The following is a 27,341-nucleotide window of genomic DNA, read 5'->3' on the forward strand; positions in this document are numbered from 1 at the left end:
TGGTGGTGTACTGATCGTTTTGTAGGTACAAATCCCGCGTGGCTTCAAAAATACACCAGCCGCGAGAAGAAAAAGCTCCCAGTTCACAGGATGGCCTGGGGGGGAAGATCACAGTCCGACTAAGGCGGCTGCCTTGTAGTTATTGCAAAGGCTGCAGACGGAGTAAAGCAGGGACAGCAGCTCCTGGTGCTGCGCCCTTCTCTGCTGCTCTGGCCCAGGACGAGGCGACCGGGAGGGAGGGAGACGGACTGGCAGGCAACCGACCTCTTGTGGTCACCCCGCAGCTCCGCCCCGGCGGCCCCGCCCTTCTTTATCGGTCTTCTCCAGACCTGCCCCTCCCGCTGCGACCCACGGGCGGGGCCCCTGCCAGCCACGTGACGGCTGCCCAGCTTCCGGGTTGGCTTCCTGCGTCATCAGCATGCGCCGTGCCCACTGCCTGCCCTGCGGCGCTTCCTCTCGCGGCTAGGCCGGGGCTGCTGAGCGGGGGAAGATGGCGCTGCTGGTGCGGGACCCGGGCGCTTCTCGAGCGCAGCTCGTGCCGCTGCCCCCCGGGGGCGGCTCGGTGCGGGACTGGCTCCGCATTCGCTGCCGCGCACAGGTAGGAGCGGGAGCGCAGCTGGGGGCGGCCCTGCCCGTATTGGGGGTGCCTCTGCTCTCGGGGGAGGGGAGCCCCCGAGGGAGGGAGGAAGAGGAGGAGGAAGAAGAAGGTGATGTTGATCTGGTCCCTAAGTTTCCACTGTTGCCCTCAGAACCTGGGTGCTGCCCCTGCCTGGTGTCTTGGGCCTGCTCGTGAATCATTCTCTTCGCTACAAAACCTGCCCCTGTGTGGACTAAGGTCAGGCTTGACAAAGCCCTGGCTGGGATGGTTTAGTTGGGGATTGGTCCTGCTTTGAGCAGGGGGTTGGACTAGATCACCTCCCAAGGTCCCTTCCAACCCTGATATTCTATGACTAGGTTCTAGTGTTCCGCTACTGGAGCGTTTGCTTTTACTGGACAAATTAGAAAATCTCTTTACCAGCAAAGATGTGAGCTTGAAGACCTGTCCCTCCCCCTCTAAATCTTCAGTAGTTGAGGCGATCACTGAAATATCAACAGTGCCCATACCTGCAGCTTCTTGAGCAGTTTCAGGATGTCACTGATAATTAAACTATAATAGAGGAGACCCTGGTTTTGGGTCTTGGCAAATAAATGAGATACTGATTCCTTAAAATCTCTAGTAGGATTCTGTTGATTACTATGTTTTTCTTAATATGTATAAAACAATATCTTATTGCAGTGACAGTTAGAGGCCCCAGCTGAGATTGATGCCCCTTTGTGCCAGGTATTGCACAAATGCATAATAAGAGCAATCCTCTTTCTCTTAAGAGCATGCAATCTAAATAGCAAGAGAGATGAGGGAAAGATGAGGACCTGAGACACAAGAGATATTATGTGGTGTGCCTATTAGGGGTCTGGAACACATGACTTATGAGGAGAGGCTGAGGGAACTGGGATTGTTTAGTCTGCAGAAGAGAAGAATGAGGGGGGATTTGATAGCTGCTTTCAACTACCTGAGAAGTGGTTCCAGAGAGGATGGTTCTAGACTATTCTCAGTGATGGAAGAGGACAGGACAAGGAGTAATGGTCTCAAGTTGCAGTGGGGGAGGTTTAGGTTGGATATTAGGAAAAACTTTTTCACTAGGAGGGTGGTGAAACACGGGAATGCGTTGCCTAGGGAGGTGGTAGAATCTCCTTCCTTAGAAGTTTTTAAGGTCAGGCTTGACAAAGCCCTGGCTGGGATGATTTAATTGGGGATTGGTCCTGCTTTTGAGCAGGGGGTTGGACTAGATGACCTCCTGAGGTCCTTCCAACCCTGATTTTCTATGATTCTAAAGTCACACAGGAAATCTGTGGCAGAGTAAGGAACTGAGCCCAGATCTCCTGAGTCCGCATCTGGTGCTGTAAATATAAGAACATTATTTTTCTCAATTACAAATGATGGTCTGCAATAGCCAAAGTCTACCTTTTAAAAAAAATCCAGTTTTGTAACCTCTTCCGCCTTCACAGCCTTAGGGAGAACAGCAAGGCTTGCACTCCCAACATCTGCAGGTGACAGCAGTGAAATATTTCACTCTTTCTGTCCAGCTGCATCAGACATGCTCTGCCCACTTGCCATGCAGGGAGCCAGGAATGTCTGATCTCATCTTCCTACAATTACTGGAGGAGTTGACAACGCACTAGACAAACTTTGACATCCTGGGGTTGTGGGTATCTTCTTTCTTTCCTCTGATTGCCCTAGAGGAGTGGAGGAAGAGGAGGTGCTTATTTTATTTTTTGACTAATACAAAGTTAAGCACCTCCAATAAGTGATATAAAGTGCATTTTAACAGTGGAATCCATTTGTAGGTGAATGTAAACTACTCTGTAAGCACCTTTAACCTTCACTAAAAACTTGAATTGGAAAATATACCTGTCATCAATAAATCATGATAATAATCTTCCCACCAGCAGAGCCCAGTAGCTTAAGAAAAAGGTAACTCCATAATGTAGCACATACCTGAGTGTACAATGTTAGAAATGGGAGGAGGGGAGGAAAGATTCCTTCCTCACCCCTATTTGCAGGCTGTGTAAATCAGGAATGAGAGACTGTACTTTGATTCCAGCTCATCAAATGAGTTACCCATAACTTGATTTAAAAATGTATTTGTAATTTTTAAGATTATACATATTCAGTGAATGATTGGGGGGGGGGTCTTAGAAAGCTTCTGCTTTGTTTTTAATTTCTTATTAAAAAGGAGGCAAAAAGCCTATTCTCCTTTTATTGTTTTAAAATGGATTACTCAGACTGATCAAAATCCGTTTTTATAGACTGAATGTTATTGTTTCTAGGGCATTCCTGAGGACAGTTTCTATGTGAAATGTAATGGGCGACTGGTTAATACTGAAGACTTGCTACAGGATGGAGTTGTTTATAGTCTGGAGCCAAGACTTTGTGGTGGAAAAGGAGGTCAGTTGCTGATGCTGCATGGGGGACTGTCAAATTTTTAATATATTCAAATCTAGGGGTAAAATTTCAAAGGCTCCTAAGGGATTTGAGAAACTAAATTTCAGTTAAAATCAACAGGAATTAGGCTCCTCAGTCACTTTGCTGTTTTTGAAAAGTTTACTCTAAACCATGACCTATGGAGGTTCTTAGCTTATTTTATTCTACAATAAACTTGTGAGTCAGAAAAGTCCTTGATAGCCAGAACCCCTTCATTCTAAGATTTTATGGCCATAAAGCTCATCACAGAATCTACCACTTGCCATGCAGTCCTGTGCCATAACTCAAGCTTTCATTTAAAAAAAAAAATTCTAACCTTTATGATCATAAAAATGTGAAGTGAGTGTAACTGATGCAGTGTTGGTTTCCTGTGTCTGCAGTGCAGACAATCTGAAATTGTACCTGTGAAACCTAAACTTGGCCATTTAAATGTCAGAATAAACTGTTTCTGCTAAAGCAATTATCAGTGAAAGATTCAGCTATAATGTGTTTATCACAGAAACTCAAATTGCCTCTCAGCCGTTTAAGTTTCAAAAGACCCAGCTGCCTACTGCTCAGATGCCAGAACAACCCATTTCCTGCTCAATAACTGCATTAAATATATTCTGTATCATCAGTATAAAGATATGCACCCCTCTGAAACACTGCAATGTAGGCACATTATAAAACTGAATTTAATAACAAAGGTAAGCAGGTTACTGGACTAATTATATTTTCATATTTGGTAGATAAATGCATTCCTTTTAAAATGTTCAGTAAAGTTCCCCATCATTTCCTATCTTCAGGCCACAGAAATCAAGGGGGCTTCCTTTAGAATTCCGGTCCAGCTTGCTACATCTTGTTTATAGAATTAGGCAGAATGAAAGTAAATACGGCTTCTGTGACTTTTTTTAATCCCCCTGAAGACAACTGGCTGCTAGTATCTGTTTATAACTTGCAAACACCCAGTGTCATGCCTGCCAGCTTCTACTCTACTGTGGCAATCCAGCATGCATCATTCTATGATGTCACAGTTGCCATTGGAGTCCTGCTGGACCAAGTCAACTAAATAGTATTTTTCAAAATCGTACCGTTGGCCTTGTCAAGTTCTTCTGTTTGGGTTTTAAAATAAAAATGTGGGGTAAAGCAAGGCACTCTGTCACAAGCCTGAGCCTATACAGGTCTGAGCCTCTGAAGACCTGCTTAATGGCCCCTTTGGGCTCAAAATCAGACCGTCACAGAGAAACTGAAATGTTTATGATAGGACTTGGGAGCGTTGCCATTGACTTCAGTAGGAGCAGAATTGGGCCCAGGTTTAGAAAATAGCTCTCTATACTCTTTAGAATATAAAATCCAGTGAAACCTGTAATAAGCAACTTCCTCACAAGTGTCTGCTTGGAATCAGCTTTGCAAAATTTTATTCACCTATGGCAGTAGTTTGTTTTAATAAGGGAGTGACTAGGTGACTCTCTTGTTCAGTGGGTGGGTGTCTGGCTTGGTAAATTTCCATGGCATTTTTTCAAGGCTGCTGTAAGGGTCTTCAAGGATTCTAGTACAGTTTTGTTCAACTTTTAGTTAAAGAATAGTGTAATAAATGGCACTTAGGTAGTACTTTAAAGCTCTGCACTGACATTAATCCTCACTGTTTCTTCACGGTAGTTAGGTAAGTATTATCCGTAACTCGTGAGGGGGTGAGATTGAGACAGAAGTTAAGTGAAGTGACAAGAACAAGTCAGTGGCAGAGGTGCAAGTAGAACACTAACATTACTGGGTCTCCACCAGACCACGTTGCCTTATGTGACTACCGCTCTTGGGCAATTAATTTTTGTTGGCACTCTGCAAAATCCAGGCTATAGCCTGCAAAAATCACTTTCCCAGCCCCTGTGCAGGTGTCCTCAATATATGGGAGTCCTGACAATGGTCCCATTGGGAGATCCTGGATAGATGGGAGGGGAGGCTCAAGTGGTCCCAATATGGAAAAGATTGAGAACCACTGTGCTAGAGGACTCCAGTAGCCTGTGGTATCAGGAATACAGATTCAAGGGATATCAGTAGCTCAGGAATTCAGCTGGCATGACTTCAAGAGAGCTAAAATTAAAAGATGGTTTAAGCTTAGTTATACTTTGAATGCCCCTCTTTGACTTGGTGTTTGAGACATTCAGCTCAATAATATAATTTATCACATTGTATCTATTAAATATTTACAGCTCATCTTTGGCCTCAGTTATTCTGAGAGAAAGCAAGTAGCTAAACTTTCAGTATCTCTTTCTTCACCACTGGTGAAGAAACAAGATTTTTTTTTCTGTAGTATATTATGTCTCATTACCTTGATCTTTATTACTGGTGTGTGGGGAAGAGGGTGAATAGCTATTTTTAAAAATTGTTATGGTCCTGTAGATCTCCGTCTCGCAGCTTTGTAGCTGATTTCTGGTAACTTTCAGGTTTTGGATCTATGCTCCGAGCACTTGGCGCTCAAATTGAAAAGACAACGAATCGAGAGGCTTGCCGAGATCTTAGTGGAAGGAGACTACGAGACGTTAACCACGAAAAAGCGTGAGGCATTTACTTTATCAGAAATATCATTATAAAATACAATGACCTATCTTTCATTGTTAGAAGAGGTCAAACAAGAGGCTTTTATGGTCAGAATAATGAAACTTTATGGATATTAGAAGGAGCTTTTAGCTCTTTGAAACCCTTAACACAATATGGATAGAAGCTAGCAGGAGTCTACTGTCTGCTTGAAGAGTATACAAATTAGTGCAAATTAAAGGTGACCATACTGCAATGTGTTTGTGAGATGTTTGTCTGTACCTATTGTCAGTGTTTCTCAGGGATAGAATAGTGTTCTCACACAACAGAAAAATTATAGGATCCTCAAAGCACACAACCATGTAGCTGCAGACCAGTGATATTCACACAACTTTGGAGCCCATCATTAATCTGTCTTGCATAAATAAACCTTCCTCCCTCCAGTAGTGAAATTTCCATGTGTTGCTGCAGGGTGCATCTTTTTTTTGTGACTAACTCACTTATTTCCTATCCTCTTCCTTTTTCTGTCCCCATCAGTGGGTGAAAGTGTTCAGTAACTGCAGAGCAATAATCATTGTTAGATTAAAATGACTGAATGGTTCCTATTTTTTGGACCCTTTTTTCTCTGCAGAATGGCTGAGTGGGTGAAGCAGCAAGCAGAGCGAGAAGCAGAAAAAGAACAAAGACGCCTAGAAAGGCTGCAGCGTAAACTTGCAGAACCAAAGCACTTTTTCACTAATCCAGACTACCAGCAACAGTGTCACGAGATGGCTGAGCGGCTAGAGGATTCAGTTCTTAAAGGTACTACTGAGAACAGTTATTTTAAGGAGTCATTCCAAGTAATCAGTCAACATAGGACTGTTTTCAATCATATCTTATTAAAATATGGCTGTTTGAATTAACACTATTTGAGAAATTGTTACTGACCTTAAATATTTCAGGCTACATTCCACTATTTCATCTGGGTGAAATAGACCAAATTTGACTTCTAATTAGGGCTGTCAAGTGATAAAAAATATTAATCGTGCGATTAATCGCACTGTTAAACAATAATAGAATACCATTTATTTAAATATTTTTGGATGTTTTCTACATTTTCAAATATATTGATTTCAGTCACAACACAAAATACAAAGTGTACAGCGCTCACTTTATTTTTTAGTAAAATAATTTACACTAAAAAAACAAAAGAAATAGTATTTTTCAGTTCACCTCATACAAGTACTGTAATGCAGACTCTTTATCATGAAAGTTGAACTTACAAATGTAGAATTATGTACAAAAAACCTGCATTCAAAAATAAAACAATGTAAAACTTTAGAACCTACAAGTCCAATCAGTCCTACTTCTTGTTCAGCCAATTGCTCAGATAAACATGTTTGTTTACATTTGCAGAAGGTAATGCTGCCCGTTTCTTGTTTACAATGTCACCTGAAAGTGAGAACAGGTGTGTGCATGGCACTGTTGTAGCTGGCATCACAAGATGTTTACATGCCAGATGTGCTAAAGATTCATATGTCCCTTGTTGCTTCAACCACCATTCCAGGGGACATGCATCCATGCTGATGACTGGTTCTGCTAGATAACGATCCAAAGTAGGGCGGACCAATGCATGTCAATTTTCATAATCTGAATCAGATGCCACCAGCAGAAGGTTGATTTTCTTTTTTGATGGATTGGGTTCTGTAGTTTCCGCATCAGAGTGTTGCTCTTTTAAGACATCTGAAAGCATGCTCCACACCTCGTCCCTCTCAGATTTTGGAAGGCACTTCAGATTCTTAAATCTTGGGTTGAGTGCTGTAGCTATCTTTAGAAATTTCACATTGGTATCTTCTCTGCATTTTGTCTAATTTGCAGTTAAAGTGTTCTTAAAACTAACATGTGCTGGGTCATCATCTGACACTGCTATAATACGAAATACATGGCAAAATGAGGGTAAAACAGAGCAGGAGACATACAATTCTCCTCCAAGGAGTTCAGTCACAAATTTAATTAATGCATTTTTTTTTTTAACAAGTGTGATCAGCATGGAAGCGTGTCCTCTGGAACGACGGACAAAGCGTGAAGAGGCATATGAATCTTTAGTGAGTCTGGCACATAAATAGCAGTGCCATCAAAAACTCTCTGAAGATGGTGATAGGAACTCAGCAGTAAGAATCATATGTAAACTTTTTTGTAGTAAACAGATCATAGATTAACAAATTTTATGGAGAGTTTAGAAATAGACTATAATAAAATATCTGGATTACACAAGTGTCCTTTGCAGTTACTTTGTGTAGCCATTGATTGTTACCCTGTTGGGAGGTTCAGCAGGGGCACGAGATACCTTTTCACCTCAGAAGTGCTCTCTCCAGTACAGGGTTGACTCTCCTGTGGGGAAGCTTTTGCTGCTGCTGCCCACATTATGCCTGTTCTGAGTTTATGTGGAAGACTTCACTCTCCAGGGCTCTCAGTCCAGCACCTTCCACGAATACTAAAGAAAGACGTCTTACGTACTTATGGAAAGTAATTGGAACCATAGAGCATCCTTGTTCTCCTTGATCAGCTACTTGGAGCTTTAAAATCTTCTTATATGGATTTGGTAATCTCATAACAACCTAATATAGAGTAGAATAAATCTTTTAACTTTGCTTTGAAGGAATGCAGGCCTCTTCCAGTAAGATGGTGTCTCCAGAAACCAGTGATTGTCGGAAGCGCCCAAATGAGTCAGAAAAGAGTGGAGCTAAATTTGGGAAAAGGAAATGTTTTTGGTAAGTATTATGGCTTGAACAAGCTTCTTAAAGAATAAGAAAAGCAATAGATAATTACCAAGGGGAAATGATTACTTTTTGTATCACTGGTACAGACTTAAAATACCATTTTAACTAATCACCAGTAAAAGTCAGACAGCTGAAAGTGAGCACTCCCAGGAACAGTGCTACTGCCGTTCTACAGGCACCAAGGAAATCTAATCTGAAGAAGCTTTGACCCCTCTCGTCTTTCCCTCGTACAGTAACTCCTCACTTAAAGTCGTCCCGGTTAATGTTTTTTCATTGTTACGTCGCTGATGTATTAGAGAACATACTAATTTAAAGTTGTGCAATGTTTGCTTGTAACGTTGTTTGGCCATGGGAGCTTGGAACCAGGGTGGGCTGGCAGCTCCCCTCCACCACCCCCCCAGCATCTCCCACCGGCTGGCGGCCGTGCGGATCAGCAACTCCCCGCTCTCTCCCCGTGCCTCCCGCCTGCAGCAATCAGCTGTCCCAGCATTCAGGGGGGAAGATGTGGTGTGCTGGGGGGGAGGGAGGAGAAGGGAGAGCAGGGGTGGGAAGAGGTGGGGCAGGGGTAGAGTAGGGGTGGGAAGAGGCAGGGTGGGGGTGGGGCCTTGGGGGAAGGGGGTGGAGTGGGGGCAGGCCTGGGGCAGAGCTGGGGGTTGAGCACCCCTGGTACTTTGGAAAGAACAGCAAGAGGAGCAGCTGGACGATTCACCCTCTGACTCCACCTTAACCAAGTTTCACAGTCATCATTGCTGAGTACAGTATTGCATTATTTGTTTAAAATTGTTTAAAACTTATACTGTATATGTATATAATGTCTTTTGTCTGGCGAAAAAAATTTCCCTGGAATCTAACCCTTCCCCTGCATTTACATTCATTCTTATGGGGAAATTGGATTTGTTTAACATCGTTTCGCTTAAAATTGCATTTTTCAAGAACATAACTACAACATTAAGTGAGGAGTTACTGCACTGCTTCATGCCCCAGTGCGTCCTGCTGCCCTGCCCTCATCAGTGGTCATTCTGGATAATTAAACTGGGCTCAACCTTTCCTACCTTATGTAACTTGAAGACTTTTTTTTGACCCCTTTAATCTTCTCTCACTCCAGTTTGTTCATCTTTCGTAGAGAAAACAGTGGGAGAATCATAAATTGTTCTGTTCTTTTAACAAAATGAGTTTTTGAATTCCATTGTTTAAAATGATGAACTAGAATGATTAGACATAGTAAAGATGTTCATGTGGCTAAAGGTCTGCCATCTGGCAGTAGCAGATTTGGCTCATTCTTTAGTAGGAGTGCTTTAGAAAGTATATCTGGCTCCTGATGGAGTGCCTGGAGTTATGTACAGTAACAGTGACTTCTACCCTTTTGAGTGCAGGAATTAAATTGGTCTGGAGACAATCCAGTCTAGTCCTCCTTTGCTAGGCTAGTACAGTGAGTTCTTTGGGGCACGTGAAGGAGAAAGTAACTCCTTTTTAATTAAAATTTTTTAACCAGTGTTGTTTGTAACAGGATGGGAGTGGAAGGACTGGCAGATCCCGAGAGCTCAGATGATGGTGATAGTGAAGATGATTCTCCTAGCACGGCAGAAGGTAGTTGGCAATCAACTGGCAGCCACGTTGAAAAGACTGAACTCACAAGTGAGTGGCCCAGTAGCTCAGAGGATTCCACTGGATGCAGTTCAACCTCCAATCCTACTGAGAAATCACAAGAACAACAAGAAGATCTTGGAAAAGATCTACCAGAGAAGGTGCCTGCAGGTGGGCAGACTGAAACTCCAGCAGCTGATGAAAAAAATGAAGCAGCTAAGACCCTGAAGGATGGGGAGCAAGAGAATGTTTCAGCTACTCAGCAGGAAACAAACCAGTTGCAGAGCACAGTAAGCAGTACTAAATGTGAATGTCTAGAGATGGACTTAATGCTTCTTTTTCCTCTCTGCCCATCATCTGTCTTTGGACCACTTTTTCTATCATCCAGTTAGTGAATGACCTACCTAACTGACATAAAGGGACACGGCCAAAGTAGTTGGGTCTAAAAATTAACTTGCCTTGATGGTTCTCATGGTAATTCATATTTCTAAATAATGCTCACTCTGGGCTCTAAATAGCTCCTTATAGCAGCTCAAAACAATTCCCAAGTTACTGCATGAACCACTTTAAGACCAATTGGCTTAGTTATGCTAGATCAGAGGTGGGAAAACTACGGCCCGTGGGCCACATCTGGCCTGTGGGATCCTCCTGCCCGGCCCCTGAGCCTCTGGCCCAGGAGGCCCCTCCCCTGCTGTTCCCCCTCCCCCGCAGCCTCAGCTCACTGCGCTGTCGGCGCAATGCTCTGGGCGGCAGGGCATTGAGCTCTTGCCGGGCAGCGCAGCTGCAGAGCCGTGGCCTGACCCGGTGCTCTGAGCCGCGCGGTGGCGGGGCTGGCTCCAGCCGGGCGGCACGGCTGCCTGTCCTGGCGCTCTGGGCAGCCCGGCTGTAGCGCCGCCAGCCACCGGTGCTCTAGGCAGCTGGGGGGGTTGGATAGAGGGCAGGGGAGTTTGGGGTGGTGGTTGGGGGATGGTGGTGTGGATAGGGGGCAGGGCCGTCAGAGGAATGGGGGCAGTCAGGAAGGGGGGGGTGGATGGGGCGGCAGGGGTCAGCCAGCGGCAGGGGTCCCAGGAGAGCCGTCAGGGGACGGGGGGGTTGGATGGGGTAGGAGTCCCAGGAGGGCCATCAGGGAACAGGGGGCTTGGATCTGATGAATATGGATGTGTATAGTGGACTTTGGTTTGCCTTGTTCTGACTATTCATTCAGCAGAAGTGTTCATAAAAACCTGCCAGTGTGCCTGGGCTCCTGCAGGGGATGGTAGCTAGAATGCTCCCTAAGTGGCTATATTTCCTCAATATCATGTGGTCCATATATCTGTTGGTGAGGTGATGTTAAGTGATCATTATACTAGTGTCTTGAGGCCACTTAATTATCTTCAATACACATCAGTCTTATCCTGAAGCCATCACCTTCACTCAACTGAAAAATACCACTGGTTAGGACAGGAGGAAGATCAGTGAAAGATACATCCTGCACTATGGACTAAAAGTGGCCATGTACTAGCTCTAATGGAAACTAACTCCAGGGAGAGTCCTCCAGTGACACCTATCACAAAACCCCCATGAGTTCAGCACTGGAACCAAAGCAGTAATGCCTCAGATTGTAACTAGAGTGATAGGTCATGGGGGAATGTTAATCTCTGAGATAGCCAAGTCCTAGCATGTCTAGGGCTCTCCACGTCTAATTGCTCTCAGCTATCTATTCTCTCTCTTTCCTGAAGGGGTTAGGCACCCCTCATGAGTGTCTTTCCTTTTTCCCACAAGTGTAGCCAGAGATCATCCCATTTGTCTGAAAAGTTCTTCCTCTTGGAAAATATAGTCTACTTTGTAGGATGAAAGATTTTTCCGGCTCACTGTATCAAGTTTGGTCACATCACCTTTAAGTGTAGGTTGACCTTAATATTCATCCTTGAAGGTTACCTAAGTTAGAAGTTAGTCACTTGGGGCTTTTGTTTGGAGCAGACAAAAGCCAATTGACTAGTTCATCTATCTCGGTTTTCTCTTATATAAACACTTCAGTGTGGTGTTTGGACAAACCACCTTAGATAACTGAGACTGCAGCTCTCATTCAAGCAACAAGATTCGGTTCCAGTATGTCTCTTAGACAGTAGCAGCTCCTGGGAGCAAGGATGTGATGTGCCACGGTTGAGTTTCCAAACAGTGGTGGAAGAGCAGATTTAAAGAAAACAATGAATCCATTATCTCAACAGTGGAGTAACCTGCTTACTCATATTTCCTTAATAGATGGGCAGTTCAGAGTCTTATGTATCACATCACTGACAAGGTATATTAATTACTTTGTTGAATTTTTGTCAGCTACATGAGAGGCCTGGATTAGCTTTCTAGCCAATGAAAATTTGATTTTCAGCCTTTGACTTCTGCAGAGTCTTTCTTAGTCGTAGTAATATGTTTGGACGCATTCATTCCAAAGAGCTGAATCTTGACAATTGGCAAGTAAGTGAACAAACAAAATTGAATGAGGGAAAACCCATCACAAAATGTACTTGAGTTTTTAACAGGTGTAGTTCAGTTAACTGAAACTTTGTAATATATGCTTGAGTGGACAGTAGGAACTATCTTAAACTGGATATTTGCAACACAGCGGTGTTTTATCTTTTCCCTCATTATTTGCAGCGTTCCCGCCTCTTGGAACAGGAAACTTCACAAATGGCATAGTAAATTCTTGTAGGTAGCAAATATTATGATGGTGCCCGCTGCATTTTGTGAAAGTAGTGACGATAGTAATAAGACCTCAGAACAGCTCCATTCGGTGCTAAGACACAGTGAGGGGGTTTTGTTTTTGTTTTTTTTGTATGTGTAGCTTGGCAATGTGCGATACTGTACAGAATCAGACCCTGTTCTTAAGTAAACACTTACTGCTGGTTATTGGGCCAACAAATGAGCTGTCTCATTTCCATCACTGGGACCGTTTATTATTGAGTCCCTTTTGTTAACTCAAGCATGACACTTCATAGATGGCACTGTGCTTGTTAATAAGTGGTGTAAGAGTTGTCCCAAATTCCATATTCGGTTCAGTGGATACTAATAAATTGCATTGATATGACTCTTCCTAGAAGTTGAAGATGCTGATTTTCTTCATTTAAGGCATGGTTGGTGTCAGCTATGCTATGCGTCAAGATAAGATGCACTCCTAGAGCTTTACTCTCCCCTAAACACCTCATAAAAAGAGAATAGTTTGTCTGCAGTTCTTGTAACTTCAAGGTGGTTGAAATAGAAAAGTAGGCTGTCCCACCCCCTTTCGTGCTACTCATGGTGACTATTTCATCTTGGCTATATTCCAAATGAAGAAGGCTTGTAGCTTTGTGTCCTAGGTAGTAGATGGCCTGTGCAACTGAAGGATAAGGTGTTGAACTGTTAAGTGTTCAAGAATTCTGTGTTCATGCGATTATTTTTCTGTTACTTCCGAAGAACAAGAAGATAACAGGTCACTTGTTTTTATTTCCAGTTTGTTCAGCCCTCTCTCATAAACAGACTGTTAAACCCTGACCACTAATTTGGTCCATGGTATTTTGGCAGGATAACTTTAGAAATATAGTTGTCTGTAGATCACAAAAAGGAGTCTTAGGTTACTGGAATTCAAGTTTAATTGTGAAAATATCCCACTTACTGTACATAGATGTTTAACTATATTGTCACACTTTGAAAGTGTTTGGGTAACTTCCAAATAAGCCTGGAGTAGTAGTCTTCTGTAAAATGAATTCTTGTTGGAGACCAAATGAGCATAAGCCAAGAAGAACATATTGTTAATCTATTAAAACAATGAATTAATTGCATGTTCTCTCTGCAGGAGCCTACGCGAATAGATTTGCTGGCATTCAACTCTGCTGCCGAGATGGAAGAGCTAGGATTAGAGATGCTGAAGTTCGAACTGATGGCTCTAGGTCTGAAATGTGGAGGCACTTTACAGGAAAGAGCTGCGAGGCTTTTCTCAGTGAGAGGTCTGTCTAAAGACCAGATAGATCCGGCCCTGTTTGCAAAGTCCTCTAAAGGGAAAAAGAAATAAAATATATGCTGCTGTTAATTTCTGTTTATATCTGCACACTTCAGAAAAACAGCTTCTGTTCTGCTGTCACTCTGTGGGTTACGGTACCAACTGATGCTTTTATTAAGACCATTAAAAAATGGAAATCGGAGTATCTACACGCATCAAGTGCAAGTGGCAAGTTACAGAGCAAATTGCATAGTAGTAAGTGCTAAGTATTAAAGGGAGCTGAAAATGTAAACTGCTACATTTAAATCATATAATTAACAGCACACAGTGTCCCAGGAGGGTAGGAGAAACTGATGCTCAGAAGAGAGTGCTTTCCAGAAACGGATGTTCAACGCTGTCAGTGCCCAATTAAGTAAAAGTCAAACTAACTGAGTTAATATAGGATTACTAATCTGCTTTAATCTCCAGTTAGCCCAGATGGAACATGATTCAGTCTTGACAACTGAAGTCTGTCTTGAGGGAAAGGGAAACCTGTTGTATGGGTGACTTCAGATATGGTTAAATGCACTCTTTGTGAATTGGCTTGATAGTGCTGTCAAGCGTTGGTATAACAGGCTAATACAAGTGAAAACTTCGCTGTTTTGTGTGTGATATGACTTGTTGGTGTAAATATGTTTTCTTTAAATGAAAAGCAGTTTAATAAAGGAATCTTTATATATGAAGCTCTAGAAGAGACTTTGAATGGGGGAAAGGAGAAGACATCACGTATAAATACTTTTGAAGTACGTAATACACATGAAGGAGGCAAATTAATTGGAAGACAACGTGGAGCAATGGCTTGAAGCTTAATGAGAAGTCTTCCTAATAAAAGCAGCAGAGTATGTTCTCCAGGGAGCTGGATGAAGCACTATTATTGTAGGTATTCTAAAGCATGTTTTATACCACAATAGTGGAGATGGCTGTCATGAGTGGTCCTGCAAATTTACAAGGGGCCACGTGTTGAAGGCCAAGGGCCACATGCTGCCATGGATTTGTGGGTGCAACTTCAGTAGAGGTTTGTATAAAAAGATAGCAGGATAGATTCCCACAAGTGGTCTTTCTGCCTGTGGCCGCCTATGGAATATGTGCTTTATTTATTTCACTTCAGCTTAAAGAGCAGTAGAAGCAAAGAAAAGATCCTTTTATGCAATGGATTGTCAACCTGTGGAATTGCTGCATGAAATCACTAAGACAGCATGCAGGTGTCTAATACACAACTGGGTAATCTTGACCTCTAGCACTTACACTTTGATCAAAGCTGCTGGTGATCCTGCAAGAAATCCACTTACAGCCTGAATATGAAAGTTTTGATCCTCTGCAGGAATACACTTCTTGCATAACTACTTGCCAAGGCTGCTGTAACCTCTTTCCCAGAGTATTGTGTAGGTTACAGTCCAGCGTGGGAGCTCTGTTGCATTGGCTGCCACTTCCTTAATCCAAAATATAGTTGTATTGGCTAGAGGCAATTCGTATAGAAAATAAAATAGAGCTTATTGTAAAGTATCAGCAAGAAACCCTGTCCATGATGGATGCTCGAGTGATGGGCAGACCATACAGATAGAAACTGCTCTTTGAAGATCAGGCTGACCTTCAAAAGTTCAGCATGGGAGAGGTCTCCCAGCCTAGTATGGTCCTGCTATGATGTCAGTTGATTGTCTGAAATATGCTGTGCACGCTTTCCCAGAAGGGTGAATCTTTCTAGCACAGAAGGCAATCTCATTGAGTGCTTCCTGCTCACCCTATTCTTTGCAGAACAGTGGGCTTTTAATTACAGAACATGGGGAAATTGGGTGGATAGTCTAAGATAAAATATAAAATAAGTGACTATTGAATGTAGAGTGAGAGCAGTTGTCATACTAAGTTTTGAAACTAGGTACTGCAACTTGGAGGGTAAAAACTTGACCATTTGGGTGTGTGCTGGGTTTTTTTATGCAAACACCATTTGAGTTCTTCACCTAGGGCAGCTCTTGTGTGGCTGTGGCTCTGAGGTGGTATGTGCTAAGCTGGTGTTGGAGGTTTTCACTAGCATCCTGTCCCATCTTTATCCAGTGCAAATGGTTTAGATTTGGAAAGAGCAATGTCTTCTCTCCTGCTTGAGACTATGGGCAGTTTATTTGTACTAGGGTTTGCATCAGAAGAAGGTGTAGTTGGGGATTGCAGTAACAAATATGAAAATAGGTATTAGGCAACCAGTTCACCTTCATTGCATTTAACATAAACAGTTTGTGTATCAGTATTCCATTTCCAGCTCCTGCCCTCTTCACAATATTCAGTCATCAGGAACTGAATCTTCTAGACTAGGAATGACCTTACCTCTTTCCCAGTTAGCCACAGAGTTATACAATGTTCATGCAGCTGCTGTGGAACCAGTTGTAAGCCTGTGGCCTTACGCTCTCCTCACTAACATGGCCTATGTGCATCCAATAAATGCATCCGATGAAGTGAGCTGTAGCTCACGAAAGCTTATGCTCAAATAAATTGGTTAGTCTCTAAGGTGTCACAAGTACTCCTTTTCTTTTTGCCAATACAGACTAACATGGCTGTTACTCTGAAACATGGCCTATATTGTATTTCTTGCATTTCCCAAAGGTATATGAAAGTCACAGAGTGCTCTTCTCCCCCCATGGATTATTGGACAGGCACTGTTGTTTCTTGTAAGGAGTAATATTGCTCTAATAAGTTTAATTATTTCTCTAGCAGTTAGAGCAGAAGCCTGAGAATTAAACTCTTGGGGGCTTTTCCACTGCTTCGGTATGTGGTTAGCCAAGATGTGTAAGCTCTCTGCGTCTTAGTTATCCATCTGTCGAATGTGGGTAGGAGTTATCTTAAGGCTGTTGTGATGCTTAGTTAATATTTTAAAAGCACTTTGAGATCAAATTCTTTTGACATTTACAGAATAAATCATTTAAATTTTTTTTATTTGAAATAACTGTTCTGGAGTTCCCTTCAGTTTTGTTTTGTTTAAAGCTAAATGATCAATCAAAATGGAATGTTCAATTTGACTGGAAGCAAATTGTTCTACTTTTTCGGTTGGCTTGAAGAAGTGTAGTTTAAGGTTAACCTAAACAATTTTTAATTTTTTTTTTTTTTTTTTGGTCAGAACTGAAAACCCAGTTATTCACACCGCTCTAGTGCTGGCAGTCCTCCAGTGCTTTCCCACGCTTTTCCTTGTGTGCCCAGACAAGTTCTCCCACAACTCATTGGGAAAGAATTAAAGCAGCACAGCTTACTGCAGAACTGTGGGATATGCCATGAGAAGTCCTAGAACCTAGACAAGTTAGTTCAGCAGCAGTGTGGATGCACGTGAGATAGGCCAATGTAGGTGCTCACAGCTGAGTTAACTCTACAGCAAAGCTATATGCTGTGTGCTGCTGGTTTTGGGAAAAAATTCTGTTACTTTGTCTCTCAGAGCAAGTGGAGTTTAGCAAAGCTGCCCTAGAATAATTTATGGTGGAAATTGACCTTTTACTAGTTCCTCTCCACCTCACCTAGCATGATTACAAACTTATCTGTCATTCACCAGTGCGTCGTCTGAAAATGTGTTTTTAGTATGAGTTGTATCATTCAGTAGTCTTGTTTTACTAATACCCCTGTATTAATGGACACATGGCGCCGTTCCCACAGTAGGAGAGCAGAGAAGCATCGTTTTTCCACTAGATGTCACTGTGCACTGTTAACACATGGAAGGCTGTTGCATTGCACAGCAGCTTGAAGAGGGGAAATAAGGTCTGAGTTATATTTTCATGTACAGAAAAGGGGGGCGGGGGTTGTTTTTCTGGCTGGCTAACTTTTTGTAAGAAAAAACTAGTTAGACCCCAAATTAAGTTAAATAAATATTAACCTGACCCACAAACTTAGAGAGTTTCTGATCTCCGCTGTAAATCCAGAGTAACTCCACTCTGAGGAGTAATTCAGTGAAACTATCTGGATTTACCTTAGTGTGCCTAGAATCAAAATCTGGCCATTAGGATTCACAAGTGGCTTGTTGGCAAATATGCTCTACAGCAGTGATGCCCAACCTTATTACGCAGGAGCCCCATATAAACCTAAGCCTAACCTAGTGTGGGCCAAACAGATTCTACCTATTTTAATAAGATTTAAAGTTGCCTGTACTGATTTATATTTTAAGTTCAGCTTGTTTCGTATGTATTGATAGACAATACTGTACATAGAAACAACCTATTTACCTGGTCAAAATGCTAATGAATTGTGTATATAGTGTTGAAGCAGGCTGCAGGCCTTATGATGTGCTCTGATGGGCTGTAGGTGTAGGCATGTGAGATAGGCACTCCTGTTCTATAGAAAGGAAACTATTCTTAACAGTATAGAGCTGGACTATTACAGGTGTAATGCTGTAGCTCACGAAAGCTTATGCTCAAATACGTTGGTTAGTCTCTAAGGTGCCATGAGTCCTCCTTTTCTTTTTGCGAATACAGACTAACACGGCTGCTACTCTGAAACCTATTAGAGGTGTGATTTGTACTTTTCATTAGAATTCCTGAGCTAATATTCCTAGAGCAGGGGTGGGCAAACTATGGCTGGCAGGCTGGATCCTGCCCACAGATTTGCCACCGCTGTGGTGCCATGGGCCCTGTGCCGCTCACCACGTCCCTGCAGCCCCTGGGGGACGGGGGCAGAGGGCTCTATGTGCTGCTCTTGCCTGTGGGTACCTCCCAGAGAGCTCCCATCAGCCGGGGACGGGAAACCGCAGCCAATGGGAGCTTTGGGAGAGGTACCCACATGTGTGCGGAGCCCTCTGCCCCCTCCCCCAGGGGCCTCAGGGATGTGGTGCCAGCTGCTTCCTGGAGTGGCGCAGGCTCAGAGCACGCTGCTGCCACCCCAGAGCCACTCTGGGTAAGCGGTGCCAGGCCAGAGCCTGCACCCTGAACCCCATCCTGCACCCCACACTCCAACTCCCTGCCCTGAGCTCTATGACCCACCCTGCCCCCCTTCTGGCACACCACCCCAGCCCTACAGTCATGGCCTTGCAAGCAATTTCCCTACCTCGCTGTGGCCCTCGGGGCAAAAAGTTTACCCCACCCCGTCTTAGAGTCAGTTTAGGTGTATTAGAGTTTTTGTGGAGTTAAAACAGGGCCCGGGGAGTCAGAAGATCAACTCTGCAACTAACTTAAGTGGTCTGAGGCAAGTAAGGCTGTTTCTCTGTGACTTGGTTTCACTATTTTTAAAATACGTATAATACATTTGAAAACACATGAGGCCCTTTGAAAAAAATGCTCTGTAGAAGTGTGAAGTATTCCAGAACAACACTTAACATTAGCAGGGGGCCTTTCATCTGAGGATCTTGGAGTGCTTTACAAGCATTCACTAATTAAGCTTCATGACACCCTGAGGTACAAAAGCATATGCATACATTTTCACTAATGTTAATTATGCCTGCCAGATCAATGGCCTTAAAGTCTATGAGTCTATCCTCACAGCTACTGCTGGGTTATAGGAAATCCATTTGCGCATAGTTTTCTGAAAATGTAGGGTGTAATATTTAAGTGCCCCTCTATTAATAACACATGGAAATCTGGGGTTTTTTACATGTGTATGTAATCTAAAGATAATGGGTGTGCCCTTGAACAGATTAGCACTAGTATAATCCCCTTTGCTTTAAAGTGTAATGACTATTTTTTTCCATGAGGAGCAATTATTTAGATTGAGCAGCTGACTACAAAGGAAAACGGATATTTGGTGGCAGAAAAGGACAGACTTGAAATTATGCTCATAAAGAACCTTTTACTCATTCTCAAGTGGGTGGGGAAGCCCATTTGAAAACCACATCTTGTAGGGACCATGACAGGGCAAACAGCCACTGGAGATAAGGAAGCTTGTCTTGTTTTCCAAGCATGTGTTGAACGAGGGCCCTGAAATAAATACTGAAATCCTGGCACCATTAAGCTCAGAGGCAAAGGTGTATCAGAGTTCCCCTTTTCCCGAGAAGAGAGACACTTGTTTGTATTGCTGGAAGGACTGGTCTACACATGGAGTTGTTCATGATTAGCTCCATGTGTGGACACTCACTCTGGAATAAAAGTGCCTTGTCCCTATTTAGTTTAATCCATTGAGTATTCTCTACTGTGAGACCAGAATGTTATATGCCCAGCTGGCAACCTTCAGAAGATACTGATATATAAAAACTAAACATAAAATGTTACATAAACATAAAAATGATCCCTCAATGACAAGGGGAAGTGCTCTGGGGTGTCCTGAAAGTCATCCAAGACATAGAGAGAACCCAGATTCAAGCAATTAAGGGAGACTAACTGCCTCCAGCAAAAAGAACATATTGTAAGGGGAAGTTACACTAACATCCTCTGAATGGTTCCCAATCTCCCAGTGTGTAGCAATATCTGAAGTCCGCTTCAGTTCCTACTGGATATGGGACACCCTCTTGGATACTTTCAGCAGGAATGAGTTTGGAGACCAAGGCCTGGTCTACATTTAACATTTAGATTGACATTGCTCAGGGATGTGAATTTCACATGGTTGAGCTCAGTAGCTATGCAGACCTATCCCCTAGTGCAGATACATTTAGATCCAGGGAAGAATGCTTCCTTCGACCTAGCTACCCTTGCTCAGGGAAGTGGATGACCTACAGTGACAGAAAAACCCTTTCCATCACTGTAGGAAGCATCTACTCTCGGATGCCACAGCAGCATAGCTACAGCGCCATCGCTGTGCTGCTATAGTACCCGTATTGTAGACACGCCCTGAACCACCCTCTCGCCAGCAGAGGTGTTCCCTCTGGTAGGGTTTCAGAGTAGCAGCCGTGTTAGTCTGTATTCGCAAAAAGAAAAGGAGGACTTGTGGCACCTTAGAGACTAACCACTTTATTAGAGCATAAGCTTTCGTGAGCTACAGGAAGTGAGGAAGTGAGCTGTAGCTCACGAAAGCTTATGCTCTAATAAAGTGGTTAGTCTCTAAGGTGCCACAAGTCCTCCTTCCCTCTGGTAGGGTTGAGGCATAATTTGTGAAGTAGAGGAAAGTAAAGCTTACGCTGCCATTGTTCATACTGTATCTATTCTAGGATTTTTCACAACCTTCATGAGATCTCCTCTTCCTTCCATATAGCTGAACAAGTGGTATAATTATCGGCACTGATCTTGCACATTAATACTGCAAGGTTGGGACATTAGGCCTCATCTACACTCAAAACTTGCATTGATTTTAACTAAAACCTGCTTTCAAATCGATTTGGTTAAACTGCTCTAAAGCCCTGTATGAACACTTAATTAGTTTACAGTTGGCTTGTAAGATTTATCTTAAGTAATAAGCCAGTTGTAAACCAATTTAAGGGCCTGGCTACATAAGAAAATTGTATCAATTTGACTAAGTTTGTTTAGAAACTGATTTAGTTACATTGCCCCTGCAATAGCTACTGTGGATACAGTTATACTGGTATGAAGATGCCTTATATATGGGATAAACCACCTTTATACTGATATAACTGCAGACATGCTGGAGTGTTTGTACCATTTAAAACTATATTGGTATTGTTTAAGTTGTACAACTTCTGTGTGTAAGTAACTAAAACTGATTTAGTTGAATGGATACAATTTGTTCATGTAGACAAGGCCTAAGTGTGTTTACACCAAGGTTAACATAACTAGTTTACAAAGCTATTGTAGTCAAACCAGTGCAAGTTGTGCATGTAGACCATCTCTTCTTATATTTCTGCCCTTTGGAGCAGAAACTGTTTTCGTGTATATTCATGAGGCAGCTTGCACTTTGTTGGTGCTTTACACATAATAAATCATAGCAATTAATAATTCAGGAATAAATTTAAATGGAAAGTCTAGTAAATAGAAGCTAGAAAAGAAAGTTTTAGGTATGAAATTAGTTAACTTATTCTGAGAAGGGCTACAGCCCACGACACTAACAAACCTTCTATCATAGAGCAGAACTCTGAAATTGCCTGCAACTTTTCCTTCTAAACTGAGTTGATTGGAAAAATTTTGATAGAACTATTTACTGTTGGAGAATGCAGTTCCGTTGAAATCAAACTACTTTGCAAAATCATGTTGATGTTGCCAAAATTTCACGGTGGAGTGAAAAAAGGAGGAAAAAAAGTTCCAACAATATTAACAAACCACATTTTAACATTTCTGGAATTACATGTTTCAATTTTTCCTTTCAAAATGACTACTTCAATTTTTTATTTTCTATTATGTATAATAAAATTTTAAAAAGTCAAAATCAAAACCATCCATTCAAAGCAAATTTTTTTTCAGTGTTCGTTCATCAGTTTTTAGATATTGTTCCTAATCAGAATGAAAGCAAAATTTTGAAATCTGAAAATGCTTTGCAAAATGGAATTTCCATTCTTCATACAGCTCTATTTTTAAGTAGAAAAGTTCCCTTGTTGTTAGAAAGAGTGCTCAAGTTAATACAGCTATGCTACAGCTTTGGTTTCAATTCTAGCCGATTAATTATAGTGACTTTACAGATTAACATAGTAAAGGCAGCCTAAAGATAAGAAGGCGTCAATTATTTTAAATCACTCTGACTATTAGAGGGGTTAGGCCTGCAGCTTTACTTTTGCAGACCATTGCAGCTTTAAGCAGGCTACATACATACTGTCCAAAATGGTTGGTCTGAAATTAGACGGAGGAGCTGTGATTTCTTTTGGATGTGCTCAATTGGCATGAATGTATGTGGACACTTAGTGCCCTCCCTCTGCTCTGCCTGGCACAAGAGCTTGAAACATACAAGAAGCCTGATCTTTGAGCACTACAGAGGGCAATGTGCTACTTAAGCACCTTCTTGTAATGTGTGGAAAGAAACATTGCTTAATCATGAGGAGCTGTCACTCTGAGACATGCTGAAAGGCTTCTGCTGCTAGTAGTAAAGTATCATTGGAGTTTCTAAAAATTATAGATAATTTCTAACACAAAAGGTATTCTACCCAATGTGGGGTAACTATGTGAGACCTCATTATGATAGAAAAACATTAATTGATCAGTGGACTGGAAGTTGGCAGTTGCCTCGGGCGCAGTGAGCTTGGCCTGATAACATTCATTACTGGCAAACAGAGGACAACCAGTAATATGGCTCCAAAAGAGGTAATTTCCCAACGCTCAGGAAAATTATAAGCAAAATTGATTGAGAGGAAAAACTGAGACCGAAAAAGTGTAAAATGAAAATTAGGAGTTCTTAAAGAGTTTATTAGGCAGCCAAAAAGTCCCCATCCCAAAAGATGACAACATTGGTGAAAAGCTCATCCTGGTTACAAGGGGAAATGAAGGCAGCATTAGAAATACGTATATAATAAATGGAAAGAGTGAAATAGCTAACAATCAATATACATTAGAAGTAATAGTATAGAAACTTAAGAGAAACTAAAGACATCATGGAAAAACCACCGGCTGACAGGTCCCACCCAGCACAAGAAGTTTTTTTAAGTAGCTCATGTTCAAAATAAATCCTTACAATGGTATATGACTAGATCATTCTCCCCTCTGCAGTGTGACTGGAGGTGCAGGGACTAGAAATGGGTTATGAAATCTTTGTTCAAATACAGCCCAGGTTGCTGGTGACCAAAAAAAGAAAAAAAAATCATTAGAATCAGTTGGCTGCTCGGTGTTTTATATCAATGAGCTGATGGGTCTCAGTCCAGTATCTAAAACATTTCCATAGGCAGCCATTCTCATATCACCTATGCAGTGACTGCCGAGTGGGCCAATATCTGTGCTCCAAAAAGCTTGAACAACTGATGCCCATTACTGAGGCGGCAGCAGTAAGTGAAGACGCTGACACTGTATGCTGACAGGAGAGAGCTTTCCCATCAGAGTCGGCATAAAAATACCCACCTTCACAAGCCACAGAAGCTCTGTTGAGGGAGAAGCTCTCCCACCGACATAGTGCTGTACATATCAGCACTTGTGTCGGTCTAACTTGTATTGCTCAGAGGGGTGGTTTATTCATACCCCTGAGTGACATAAGTTATGCCAACACAGGCTGTAGTCCACACATAGCCTTAGGCCCTGTCTACACTGGCAAGTTTCTGCGCACTAAAGCAGCTTTGAGCACTGTCACTCCTGAGACGTACACACTGCCAAGCCACTCAGGGCATGGCTACACTTGCAGATGTAGAGCGCCGCGAGTTAAACCAGCCCTCGCAGACTGCAGCAGGGAAAGCGCTGCTGTGTGTTAACACTGTCAACAGTGGTGTTAAGCGCAGTGGTGTGGGAGCGGTGCATTATGGGCAGCTATCCCACAGAGCACCTCTTCCCATTCTGGCGCTGTGGCTTGTGGGAAAGGAGTGAGGGGGGCATTCTGGATTCTGTCCCAATGCCCCATGATGCATCGCTTTGCATCCCAGCAATCCCTGTGCTTCCATCCATATTTGACGCCATCTTTCAACGTTTTTTGTACTGATACACCCACAGGCAGGAGCAGAAGTTGGCTCCTATGATAGAAACTCTTCTTCAAAGTCTAACTTCTTCATTACTCCTATAGTCCAGAGGAGAACCTTCTGACAATCATTCCATCACATTGTTTTTTTAAGCTGTGCTACATGGAAGAATCTTTCAATCTACTTAAGAGCCATTTGATGTTGTTAGCCATCATCTAGGACTTTAGGTCTTCCGTAAGACCTGTGGTTGGGAAAGGCGGATAAAAAGGGAGGAAAACACCACTAATACATCCCCACTTAAGCTCTCCCTTATCATTCCACTAGCAGGCAGGAGGAAATAGTTTTCCCAGCTTTCATCATAGAAATAGATGACACGATGGCTTCTGCACAGAACAAAATCTTTCCACACAGTGTGCCCGAGTGTCTGCATCACTTCTAGGGCTTTGTCAGACCTCCCTTCTGGTCCCTATCTATCAGCATGGTTCCATTACAGCCACCCTGCCAGGGCTGCCCCAGGCTCGAACAATGGGAGGTGTGAAGCTTCAAGTAATAAGAGTGACCAAAAGCATGGTCTTATTCATACACTGGGTTTGCAGTTTTGTTAATTTGCTTTCAGTACCCTGCAACATATTCCCCTGGGATTTCACCCTGGTATGGAATACAGATGCCCAACATCCCTGGAAAGTAATGGGAGAATGGGAAGCATAGCCCATGACAATCTGGGGGCTCTGGTAAGTCTGCTTTCTCTGCTTTGCAGAATGTCTTTCAAAAATTTTAAGCTAAAATCTCAAATTTCTTATAAAAGTGCAGGAAGTCTTGGGAGACTAAAAATGAATATGCACACAAATGTTGTCATGGTTTCTTTATGTGATTTTTCTGTTTTAATTTCAGTGAAAATAGTTTTCTTGTTGAATTAAAACACATTTCCCTGCCATGATGGACACAACAGTCTGTTCTAGGGCTTGAGATCCAGAAAATGAAACGTGACCACAGGAAGTGAAGAGAATTAAACAAACCAGAAGAATTTCCCTGCCCAAGCCGAGGGGAAGGCAAACATTAAAAGAGAAGGGACGAGCAAAAATGGTGAACACTGAATTTCATTTTTTTAAAAATTTGAATTCTTGTATCCCAAGGACACACTTGGTAAAAAATACATATGACTTCTCTGCATAACCTCCTTCTGACCACATTGTAAATCAAAAACATCCATTTGGGTACCTCTCTAGCATGTGTTACTATACTAATTGCTCATCCTGTTTTATGAATTATTCTCAATTTTTCACTATTGTCAGCTACTTGAGCACTCACGGAGTTGGCACCTATAATAACAGATATTTTATAACACTGCTCATACAGGGCCTGATTCTTCTTCTTCAATGGCCAAATATCAATTGATTTCCATGGCAGCAGCTTCAGGCTCTTCCCGTCCTCTGCTAGAAATGGTTTTGCAATTACATGGATTTATTTTTTCTGTGTTTTACTGTTATTTAGGTTTGCACTTCTTCATAATCTCCCACATATCAGGTGCTGTTATGCACTACATAATTGGCAGTCCATGCAACAAAGTACATATATTTGGAATCCTTAGCCACCTCACCAGTATTTTGGTCTTCAAATAATGATACTTCCCCTCCACCCCCAAAGTACTCTGAGTTCTACATATGTAGTGTGTTTCTATTATTATCATGGTTGCTATTTATTAATCTGTCCTCATCCTGTACCACAGCTTGAGAAGTTTTCTAGAGATATTTATAAAATATATGAACTGAGCATAAGACTTGTGAGATTTTGAGGTGTAGAAAGATATTTTCATTTAATGTATTGACATTAATACAATGGAAAAATTTATTTTTCCCTTTGTGTTTCAACCAAATCTCATTTCATTCCATCTGAGGATGCAGTGACTACAAACGTTAAAACAGTTGGATGAAATTGTACCATGCAGTGGATTCCCTCCTCTCTACTGATCCTTCCCACCGTGACTTCTAAGACTCCATAATACTCGACCTTGTATTATGCAATACACTCACTCCATATTGAAATTCCAACTGCCCATATTACAATTTATGTGATAATAGTGTTGATTTACTCAAAGTTTAAATTGCTAAATGAAGGCTATCGATGCAAAAAAGTTACAAGAAAATTAAGAAAGGGTTAGACCTTAAACACTGTTGGCATTATGTGTTTGCTATACATTTCTGTGGTTCAACTGTTCTCTGATCTGTAACAAGCAGCTTAACCAATAAGAACTGGAAAAACTTTCAAAGAAAAAAAGATGTGCATACTTTTCCTCCAGTGTCAGAACAAAGATTTCAGGTGGCCCCAAGGGGTTTTCAAGCCTGAGTGTCCCTGGAGGGGAATGGCAAGGTGGCAATCCAGGAAATCTTCCAACATATTTCCTGCTGTTTTTGCAAAAATCTCTCCAAAACTACCTGAGGTGAGAGTTCCATTCAGATATTCCAACAGCAAGTTGGGCATCTGGAGACATGTTTGGTTGCAGTGATGGAAAATGGGACTCTCTGACCAGGAGGTAAGGACCTACTGTTTCCCAGGATGAAAGTGTAGAGATACCAATTATTTCATAAAAGACAAGCAGTTCAGCCTCAGTGCTAGCAGGAGAATCCATGTGGAATTATGGGGTTTTCAAATATAGGACAAACTCACAAAGAAGTTTAGACATTTAAATACTAACATTTTTAGAAGCACGAACCGAAATCAAGTAATATTTTATACATGATTTAAATGAGATGCAGTGGAATTTTAAAAGCTGATACTATTTATTCTATCTCTGCACTGTGGAAATATTTTCAGATCATTTTACGATATTTGTAACAGGATATTTATGTCAGTATATTATTTATTGATTGTTCCTATTTATGTATTTATCATAGATATTTGTTACTTATAAATAATCAGTGTCCCAGTTCACAGTAATTTCTTATTTAAAAATAATAGTTACTGAACGATAATTAGCCTTTCTATTCAAACAGACCACACACCAGACCTGAAGTCTGCCACCTTTTCCTATTCTACTTTTTACCAGGTTACTTTTCCCTGCAAAAACTTGTCAATTTAAAAGGAAAGGAGTACTTGTGGCACCTTAGAGACTAATCAATT

The 27,341-nt window shown here is 42.0% G+C and overlaps 1 protein-coding gene across 2 annotated transcripts; it reads left to right on the forward strand.

Annotated features, from left to right (window-relative positions):
- The first annotated feature begins 413 nt into the window (after positions 1–413).
- On the forward strand, positions 414–14,547 carry SDE2 (spliceosome associated SDE2). 2 transcript variants are annotated; one of them, XM_073338705.1, is made up of 7 exons: positions 414–598; positions 2,869–2,986; positions 5,443–5,554; positions 6,165–6,334; positions 8,172–8,283; positions 9,800–10,166; positions 13,682–14,547. In XM_073338705.1, exons 1-7 carry the CDS (start codon positions 491–493, stop codon positions 13,895–13,897), a joined length of 1,203 nt encoding a protein of 400 aa, XP_073194806.1. In that variant the 5' UTR covers positions 414–490; the 3' UTR covers positions 13,898–14,547. The 2 variants fall into 2 exon arrangements, with proteins under 2 accessions (XP_073194806.1, XP_073194807.1); XM_073338706.1 differs by having other exon boundaries at positions 9,800–10,182; positions 13,682–13,754.
- Positions 14,548–27,341: the final 12,794 nt, after the last annotated feature.

The sequence above is a fragment of the Lepidochelys kempii genome, chromosome 3 (genome assembly GCF_965140285.1).
Source record: "Lepidochelys kempii isolate rLepKem1 chromosome 3, rLepKem1.hap1, whole genome shotgun sequence".
Classification (NCBI taxonomy): Eukaryota; Metazoa; Chordata; order Testudines; family Cheloniidae; genus Lepidochelys; species Lepidochelys kempii.